General features: G+C 43.6%; 1 protein-coding gene across 2 annotated transcripts in view; it reads left to right on the top strand.

Annotated features, from left to right (window-relative positions):
* Nucleotides 1-828: 828 nt before the first annotated feature.
* The window catches only part of LMCD1 (LIM and cysteine rich domains 1), a 66112-nt gene continuing 56346 nt past the window's right edge, over nt 829-10594 (top strand). Inside the window, exon 1 of one of the 2 annotated variants that reach the window (XM_055259961.2) lies at nt 829-986. In XM_055259961.2, the coding sequence (XP_055115936.2) occupies nt 945-986 (42 nt within the window). In that variant the 5' untranslated portion in view covers nt 829-944. The remainder of the gene's footprint in view (nt 987-10594) is intronic. The other variant, XM_055259960.2, reaches the window with a different exon arrangement.

The following is a 10594-nucleotide window of genomic DNA, read 5'->3' as shown; positions in this document are numbered from 1 at the left end:
CCCCCATGAGCTCTCTCTCTATTACTCTCAGTCTCTCAGGTTAAAGCCTTGCTCAATAATTCAGCTGTGGACCAGTTATTCTCTCTGATTATTTCCTCATCTATCGTCTTACAGTCATAATAATAATAATATCTGAGATAATATGAGCATACAACAAGACAATATGTCCATAGGAGCATCTCTAAGATCAGGACAGTGATTTCTTGCTCATGGAATAGGAAGGATTTATGTTAAAGCAAGTTATAAGAAAGCAGTTTAATACTTTACAAATGTGAAGTTTAAAAAACTCATAACCCGCTGGAATCTTTTCTCCTCTCTGGATATTGGAGAACTCGCCCAGGTTTGGGAAAAGTTAGCCAGCTCCTGCAAAACACCCCCTCCCTCGGCCCTCCCCGCGCCCCCTACGACCAGGCAGAAAGGGTGGGAAGGGGAGCACAGCTCAGCATTTATTTCTGGATCCAGCTCACTAAAAATACCTCGGCTCTCCTGTTTGATCACTCTCCCTTTTGACCTGAATGGATCGCGGGAGCCGCGCCGCCCGCCCCACCTTCGGCCCGTTGCCCTTTAAAGGAAAAGGGCGTGGGGACGGATTCCTGCCGCTCGAGGGATAGAAGCGAGCTGGGCAGTCAGGGGCCGCGGCCATGCTGACGTCAGGGCAGCCGGCGCTCAGCTCCGCTCGCTGCCACAGTGCAGAGACCTCCCGGAGGGAGGGGGACAGCCTTGCGCTGGGATTGGCTGGCTTCGCGCGAGCGCCGGCGCGGAGTGGCTGGCGAGGTTTTAGAGGGAGTCCCGCTCTCCAATTAAAGCGGCCCAGCTGCGCCTGGCTGCGCACAGAGCTCCCTCCCAGGCCCGCGAACTTGGCCATTCAGCCGCCGCTGTCTCCGCTGCGCGCCCTCGCGCCTCTGCCTGAGAAGCCAGGCGCTGTTCCACCCCCCCAAAAGAGGATGGCAAAGGTGGCTAAGGACCTCAACCCGGGAGTTAAAAAGGTGAGCGGAAAGCTGTTTGTATTTACCCAGATTCTTACTTTTTCTTGTTTCCCCTTCCCATCTGTTCGCGGAAACTTCCCAAAAGGTAATGAGAAGGGAACTCTTTAAATTCCAAAACTGCATGGAAAACAAATAGTTGGGAATACATGTTTGAGTTAACAGGCACACACACCCCAAACCCATTGTTGTGTAAAATATTTGCAAAGGATCTTATGTCTTTGGTGATGCTAGTTAAAATTTAATTAAGGTATATATATATATAAAATCTTAAAGTCTGTAAAGGAAAAACCCCTAGCTTCCTCCCTCCCTGTCCTCAGGTGGCTGAAGTAAGGGTTGAGGGCATAGGGCATGTAATATTTACTCAGTCTCCCTTTTGCTATTATCCCAGTGTTTTGTGTGTTTCCCCCAATACACACACACACACACACACACACACACGCAGTTTCTTTAGTTGGTGATGTTGGCAGTGGCAGCAGTTCCAGCATAAGGGAACTGATTTCTGTCCCCAGGGTCTGCACGTTTCCCTTTCAAGAAGGGCTGGCCCGGAGCCCAGAAGGTCACGGGTAAACTGCACAGGAGCCTGCGGCTGTGCCTATAGCTCCAATACCATTTGTCGCTTACCTGAATGCAGCTGGGAGAGGGCACAGGCTGGAGACTTAGAGAATATGTGAACGGGAAGGGAACAGAGAGACAACCTAGGCTTTACAGATGGGGAAACTGAGGCCCGGGGTCACAGAGAGTTGGTTCTAACAGGCTGCTGACTGTAAGGCAAGCCCTAGGCATCCAGTCTCCATCCCTGCCACTTGTTAACTGCACATTATTCACCAAACCAAGCCACTTTTCTGAGCCTCAGCTTCCTTGTCTCTGATCTGGGGATGATAGGCCTAACCTCCCTCATGGCAGTGGTAGCAGGGATAATGACACTGTGAGTTAATTTCCCAAAGCAGTAATTGTTAAACTCTGATTTCACAGGATTTAGTCTTGCAGAGCAAAGTCTTCCTTAAATATCTGCCATTAACCTGCAGGGTAGAATGAGAGGGGGAAAAAAAAAGACTGTGGGAATCAAACTAAAGACACAAACAGCCACTTAGAGGCACAGCATTCACCATCTAATTTATAGCTGTGCTCTTCTATAGACAATCTGCCCAGACCCTGTCACAGAGTCCAGTGGATCCTTCTAAATGTGTGTACCAAGTCACATTGAATCTGGGCATTTCTCTGGAATGTATCATGCCTCATTGCATTTGCCAAGCTATTTGCAGAATCAAGTCATTTCCCCTCCTACAGAAATTACCATAACACTTTAGACTCTTAGAAGATACCTATTAATTGCTACATAGTAGTGAGTTATGCATGCAATGCTCTTACTTCTCCATACATTTTTCTGGACTCCTTGAGGGCAAACCTGTCTTGTTAATCGCTGTTCGAAGGTAGCACACCATGCCACACAGCAGGACTCAAAAACCTATGAGTGAGCCATGAGAATATCTGTCCAGCTAAGACCACACTGTTTGCATAGGCTTCATTTCATGCATTATTTTTTAACTCGTAGAATTGATATTTGTGTGTCTGAACTGCCTCCCCAAGTTCAGACACAGAATAGTTCATGGCTAAAGGTGGCAGAGTTCCACTGTCCTCTGGAAAGTGAAATGATTCTGAGTATTTTTAATATAAGCTGGTTGATAGTTACTGTATGAGGTGAGATGAGGTATGTGGAGACTCCTCCTCCTCACCGCAGTCCTGTGTTGCCACTTGGAGGAAGCCTTGTCTTTATTTTCCTTTGCATAGGGGAGTGTGATTATCCTGATTAGAGGCGGAACATGTTCTCCTTCTTGTCACCCCCTAGTGCCAACTTCCTTGGCCTGCAAAGGGTTTGTTTTCCATTTAGATCCAATTACAGGCTTAGAGAAAGAATGTGGTGGGTAGAGATGAAAGGGCAGATATTTTTTTACCTCTTGGGACTGCGACAATCAGGAGGAAGATCACCATTTTGTAGGTTAACCAATGTCTTCAACTCAAAATGTGGAGGGGAGGGAAGAGAGCCGAGAAGCTCCCCTTGCTGAACTGAATGTCACAGAAGTGATTAAGTACTACGTGATATCAGCAACATGCTGAAAAGCTTTTACTGCATATTTATTTTTTAAATCTGCAACAGTGGTGGGGGAGGTTTATAACATTTGGCTTCAGGATGCATAATCACACTTAGACATTTTGAAACAATTTCATAGACTCTTAGAGCTACAAGGGGCCTATTTACAAAATGAGAAATGGTTTCAAATGGCATACAGGCTGTTTCAATTTCCCTACTCCCAAAGGGGTTGGGGCGGGAATCCCCACCAACTGGAAAGTCATAAAAAGATCTTCAGCAGAGAACATAAAATCTAAAAACTGGAGTAGACTTAAAGGTCATCTAACCAACCCCAGACAGGCTGGGGAAAGAGACTCACTAGGGGCCACATACATACATCGTGGCAGAGCTTACAAGTTCCCTAACTTCTCTCTTTCTTTCTAAGTAAAATGCTTCCACTGGCTGCTCTTGAACCATCTTTTTTTTTTCTATTAGGAAAGAGAAGATTTCCTAGCACAGACAGTTCCCTGAGAATGGTGAAATCGCCAACATTTCTTGGTAACAAAGGGCCTTGAAGGCCAAATGCCATTTTTGTGGGTGAAACCAATCTTGACTATGGATTTGTTCTCGTTTATTAAGGATGCAAGTTATTAGTGCAGGCTTTGGCTTCGGATCTGGTTTAAGTCCTAGCTCCCCCACTTACTAGCTGTGTGCTCTTCGGCAAGCTAATTGACTTTGAGTCTGTGTCCTCACCTCATTTGAAAGCTGAAGAAACAGTAACAGCGTCTACGTCCCAAGGTGGCTGTGATAATTAAGTGAGATGATGTACATAAAAGGCTCAGCATATGAGTACTCAAAGTTAGCCACTGCAGTCCTTGGTGGTGGCAGTACATTTCATTGGGTGCATCGATGCTGAAAGGTATCTTTTGGTGAATGAAGGACACTTTTATTTATAACTGCCCCATCCGAAGAGCACCCAACTTTCATTCAGCTAAACCTAAGCCATTGCTCAGCTTTGACAAGCTAAGACAATGACCAAATGCTGTTGCCTAGATTCTCACCCAACGGATGCAAAATCTGCTTACGTGGAACAGTCTTTCCTTCTGAACATGGATTGCCAGTTATTGAGCATTTCACTTTGGAGTTATATAATGTTGGGCCTCAAAGGGGACTTGGAGCACCTTACTTTTTAGATAAGGAAACTGAGGCCCAGAGGGATCAAACTCCTTATCAGAAGTTGCAGAGAAAATGTACTGAAGCCTGTTAGGCTCTGCAAGAATACAGACCGCTTGACTGTCAAGGAGCCATCTGTAGGAATTTAGAAGGGATTAGAAGAAAGAGAGCTAGGAGCCTGTTCATAGTTGACTGTGCAGTCGCCAGTGGGCTGGCTCCACAGGGAGCCAATTAGAAATTCTCACCCCTCAGCACAATGCCCAAGGGGCATTAAATGATGGTACGCCTAAGTCCATTGCCAGGTCCACCTGGATGTCTCTCTCCATGCTTCTCTACATCACATCCCTCTTGGCTTTCCTGTCCTTCAGGCTAGGCCTTCCCTCTGTACTCAGCCCTTCCTGCTTTCACCTCTACTTCCTGCAGTGTGCCAAACTACTGGCACATCACCCGGGTGAGCTGATCCAATGTAAACACGGCTCCTCGAGAATTGTCGTTGGCTCTCTCAATCTTAAAAACATATTAAACTGTCACTTAAAGACTTTAATAGCCAAGACATTGGAGACATGCCCATAGGTGTATAAGCAACTTTGCCCATAATAGAGCCTTATTTTTTAAAAACAGAAATAAATTATCCAAGTCCCTTTTAAAGGCTTTCTAAAAACAGATGCTGAAACCATTACTTTGTAAATTGCAGATTTTTGTCCTAACCTGCAGGTGTGTCTGACTATGTGGAGTTGGGGGCTGACAGTTGACTTTCACCAATGTATCTGCCACTGTGGTAGTGGGAGGCAGGAAAGAGCTTCATCAAATTATCTTCAGGTTTAATCTAAGCCATCTCAGCTCCAAGGCTAGGAATTTGCTCAGAGCTTACCAATACTCCTATGAGTTGGAAAGTGGAAAAATGCCTTTGGCATTCCCCTCTGAGGATGCTTGGTTTGATCCTCTCTTCATGCTAACTGACCAAAAGTGACAAGGATGAAAAAAGAATAGGCTGAATTCAGCAAAGGCTGGGGACCAGGAAGGAGGGGCTGCACACAGGCTTTTGTGTGTGTCTTTCCTTCCGCCCTTACGCAGGCCACTTCCCAAGAGGAAAAGGTAAAGAATAGAGAAAGAAGTAAGGGAATAGTTCCTCTCGCAACTCACTAGAGGCGAGAGGGCTCCAGGAGAAGTATTCAATTTGACTTTAGGAAGGCAAATCGTCCTTTTTAGCTTGCACATTCAAAATAGTTTGTGTCTCATAAAGTGGAGATTTGCCATGATAAGTAACAGACCTTGAGAGCTCTTATCTCCCAACCATTCATCCAACACCATTTAAATCTTTATTTTAAGAACAGATTTCTGGCAGGGGTGTGAGTCATTATAATAACTGCAGGCGTTTACTGACTGGGTGACTTTGGACAGGTCACCTTTCCTAGGAAGTGGCAGAATTTGGATGAGAACCAGGGTTCCTTCTGCCTCCAGCCCACTGACCTTTCCTTTACGCCAGACCATCTCCCAAATAACAAATGATTATGGCAAAATAGGCTTAAAACTTCGTTCCACTGAGAGCAGAATTGTGGAGCAGCTTTTCAGGACATCCAAAACGAAGAGACAGCTGTTGCTCTTGAAGAGCCTTCGTTTAGAAATATCCTCATATCCCCTACCATTTGATAACAGGAAGAGGATTTGGCCAGCAGCTGCTACTGTCTCACCAGGTGCAGGGCCACCAGCCACTTTTGCAGGACTCCTTCAAGATCACAACATTTCCTTAAATCCACATTGAACAATTGGTGTGTCCCAAACCATTGTTGGACTTTTACATATAGCAATAGCATAGATCTGCAGAAGTTCTAGAAAATGCTCTCTATAAAACTTTTATAGAAAGAGTTATATATGAAGTTGAGTCTCCTATGTCCACCAAGGCTCCTTTAGTGGCTGAAACACAAATTTAGTATCTAATCCTGTATATTTGATGAGGAAATTGTGTTTTCACAAAAACGGAAGTGATAAATCAATTACAATGCTTTGTGAAACTCCCAAATCAACTCCTTGTCTCATATCTGCTCTTTTGTATGAGAAGCAAACCCTTTTACATTTTTTGCTCAGAAAAGAGAGAGGAGTCTGTTCTTACTTTTATTATCTATTTGGATTCTTGCCTCCCAACAGACTTGTTCTCTCTTAGGACAGGCAAGTTTGGGGCTAGGCAAAAGAGAGGAAGGAAAGACATCTCTAAGGGTCCAGAGATGATTGACATTTTCTTGTGTGTTAGCTCTTTAACTTCAAGGACTACCATGCAAAAAATATTAGTGTCCTTTTTTACACATGAGTAAGTTAAGACTAACAGTTTCAAATGACTTGCCTAAGGTCACGTGATGACAGATTAAGAATTCAAACTCAGGCCTCTCTGACTCCAAAACTTCAGTTCTTTTCACTCTGCAAGAAACAGAAGGCATTCATAGAAAGCAGAAATCTGGTGAGGAGGGACTATGATTATTCCTGTGACTTTCATACACAGATCAATTTCTTCCAGCCCACTGAACTCATTGATAGTCTGGTTCAGCAGCTTCCCAGCATTTGCAAGATGTTGCTAGGCATCTGCATCTCTTCGATATCTCTTGGTCACCACCAGGAGTGTACTGTCACCTACACCAAATCAGAGCCATTTCTCGGGTATAGAATAAAGACTTTCTTGATTTCTCCTGGTTTTCCAGAAGGCTAATGGACATCTCCCAGCGAAAGACTAGTAGAGGGGAATGCTTATTTTAAAGAATAATACATATTATCCTAATACTCTAAAAATAATCCTAGAGACCTTGTCCCAGAGCTTTCAGGAAACTCTGGCCAGGGAAAAGGTTGGCCTTGACATGTGCATTTCTACATGTCTGGTCAGCCTGACCCATGGCCTACCCAATAATATATAAATCACCACCAAGCCAAACACGGCCTGGGTCCCCACCAGGACATGCTTTAAAAGGAAACATAATTGCTAAGGGAGAAGAAACAAAGACTCCATTTGGCAAGTAACTCTACTGAAGGACAAAGGAGTGCCAGTGTCCAACTCAAGGTGGCCATTTCAAATCCACATGCTTTGTGTATAGATTTTGTCTCCTTCTCCTGTTTAAAAAATATTGAATCCTTTGTAAAATTTATCTTTGGAGACAAAGGCTAATGAGCCATTGTCTGAAAGAGCTGAGCAGAATCTTGTTATCTGCTCATTCAACCCCTTCATGTCACAAATGGGACAGGGGGAGAAATGGCATATCTGAAATTTACAAAGAAAAAAATGGCATATCTGAAATTTACATAAGAAATGGCATATCTGAAATTTATAAACTTACATTTACATGAGTGGTGCCACAACCAAGATACATTGACTCACAGCATCTTTTGTGAATGAAGGAGAAAAGAGTGTCTGCTGTATTCTGTCACTTCCACCCCCAGAGTATCCCAGTTTTGTGTCAGCCTCATACCTTGAAACTCAGAAGTTCAGGTGGACATTTTGGCTGTGAACTTAGCTTTGGCCACAAGGTCCAGAAGCCACTTCGAGGAGCCGTTAAACACACAACATTTGCAAGCACAAAGATCTAGATGTGACCTGCAGCTCTTCAATTTGCCAGGTCTGCAAACTTTGCCAAGTTACTGATCCTCTCTGGACCTCTGGTTCCTCATTTGAGAAGGATAGCTAACTGTAGTTCTGCATTTAAACAATAGTTTAATGAGGTAAAGTGCATAAAGTGCCTGGATACATAATATACCCTTGATAAACATTTCCTCCTGCTGTTATGGGTATCCGCTGTCATCAGCATGATGCAAAAATCCCATAGGTTATTAAGTATTGGAATGTGGAAGACCAAATTCAGTTTACCTACATCACATGGGGCTTCTAAGCTCTCAGACTGCAGGACCTTCTCTTTGTAGTTAAACTTGGACCTAGCCATAAATATACTCAGGCCACATCACATTGCAAAATCATGAGAATAGCCACAGTTCGTCTTGGGTGTTTGGTCGCTACCCTTTCCATAGCAGCCCTCCCCTGCTCCATTACCGGTCTTTCCCTCCAATGTCTTGCTTATAAGATAGGGCAACAGTCACTCATTTCTTTATATAGCAAATATTTATTTAGCATCTGTTATGTGCCAGCCACTGTGCTAAGTGCTGAATACATGACAATGAATAGGAAAGCTTTGATCCCTGCCAAGTAAACTTGAGTCTGGTAGAATTTATTTTTCATAAGGCGGGAGACAGGCCAAATAATGTCAGTGTTCTGTGAGTCTTTGTGTTCCTTGACCTCTCCCCTCCCCAACACACACACATACCTCTCCTTCCTTTTCCAACCACCCTCAGATTTTCCAGGACACACACCTTCAGAGCCACATCTCAACTCTGGTCATCCCTACAGTGTAACAATAGAATGAGTGTGGTAGTTCTCCCAGTTGTCACATTTTAAACAGGGCCTTTGGGAAGAAACCACCAGTGGCACTGAGTGAAAAGGAGGCTGAGGCAAGGGGGACTATTGGCAGCTCTTAGGTCCCACCAGCAGCCAGTGGTCCCTCAGCCTTCCTACAGCGATACGGTGGTAGACCAGTTGTCTTTGCTCAGCATACGTTTTCAGAGGCAGCTGAATGTTTAGGTTGTATTTTTCATAGTACTGATGTCAGAGACACCAAAGGGCAAGAGCACAGGGAAAGGGCTCTTGGCTGACTAATGACCTCATAAGAAACCTGCCCTTAGAAGAGAGCATCTATTTGGGCTGTATGACTCAGTGGCGTTTCTAGGTACTGATTCATGAGGCTGACCATCGAGGTGACTGACCTGTGCAATCTGCTGGCTGAAAGAGGTGAAGGGAAAGTAGATCCCAGCTCTGCCCTCATCCTGGAGGAGAGCCACCCCTCCTACCACGGCACACCGGTGCTCCCCACCCCAACCCTGGCTCGGCCAGCCAGTCTCCTTGTTAAGAGGATCTGACAGTAATGTGGGGAGAGGTCGGCATCTGGGGGCTTCTTATTTTAGAGGAAGTATAAGAGAGAGATGTTTTGAAATCTTGTTAGTGAATAGAGGAGAGGCTTTTAACCTAGGATCTGTAGATAGAATTGAGGGTGTCAGGGAACTTAAATTAGGAAAAGTATTGCATTTTTTATCCCTAACCTATAACTGAAATTTAGCATTTCTTTCTACTATGAATAAAGACAAACACCCTAGAAGTTTAGCAGCCCCTATGCCTTTGATACCAATGGAAAGCAGGTATTTTTATATCACATTACAGCTGAGATAGATCCTCATCCTACAATTTATACTCATCCCTGCTCTGAAATGGCCATAATTATACCCACTGCTAGATCATATTCATTAACTTAGTAAAGGCACATCTGTTACTAAGTCACAAATTTGTTTCTATATATTGATGCTATCTCAGTAATACTGGTTTTCTTTGTATTTTTATCTTATGCATTTAAGACATTGTCCTAAGAAGAGATATTCTCATGTCAGATAGACAAAGAACCTAAAAATGTAAAGACTCTTTCCACATCAAGCTGAGGCATTAGCAGCATTACACACCACACACACACACACACAAATATACACATATATGCATAGGTAAACATATATGCACACACATACAGCTGTAGTGGATTGAGGTCTGAGGCTCTTGGAGTAAACAAACTCAATTCAAATTCCAACTCTGCCACTCATTTCCTATCACCTCGAGCAAGTCATATTAGTTCTGAGCTTTAGTTTCTTCATCAATAAAAGGGGCCTAAAAGTTATTATACTCACAACAATCATCTAAGTTCTTGGCACAGTACTTGACATATAAGGAATGTGTGTTAAACACAAGGCATCCTCACCATTAAAAGAGCTAATGAAGGTGAAATGGTAAAGAGAATAAAACCATTACTTTGTTGAAACTTTTTAAACTCACCTTTGATTTGGCCAACTCTTAAGAATTTATTTTGTCCAAACCTGTATTACACAAATATTATATACCAGGGACTGTGGTGGGAAATGAAGAAATAAAAGGAAAGGAATTTTAAAATCTGATGGTCTCAGAAAAGGAATAGCCTAATCAAATCATAAAAGAATCATAGCAGTGCCTAAAGACCTTGATCGGGGTACATGTGTGGAACTGAGAGAGATCAGAAGAGGAAATACTTAATCTTACCTGGGGAGGTCAAGAAAGGCTTCCCAAAGAGGGGACATTTGAGCTGAGTGTTGAAAGATAAGGATGAATGAGCTGTTAGCATCAGGCCATAGTCCAGTTTTATGCCTTCTGAATCTGATACCCATATTCTCCATCCTATTTGATTTCCAACTTGGCGAATATCACCCATCTTGGACTATGGAGAAATACATTCCACTGTATTCATCCAGCCACAAATGCACATCTTTT

The sequence above is a fragment of the Symphalangus syndactylus genome, chromosome 21 (assembly GCF_028878055.3).
Source record: "Symphalangus syndactylus isolate Jambi chromosome 21, NHGRI_mSymSyn1-v2.1_pri, whole genome shotgun sequence".
In the NCBI taxonomy this organism is placed as follows: domain Eukaryota; kingdom Metazoa; phylum Chordata; class Mammalia; order Primates; family Hylobatidae; genus Symphalangus; species Symphalangus syndactylus.
This window is presented reverse-complemented; position numbering and strand designations above follow the sequence as displayed.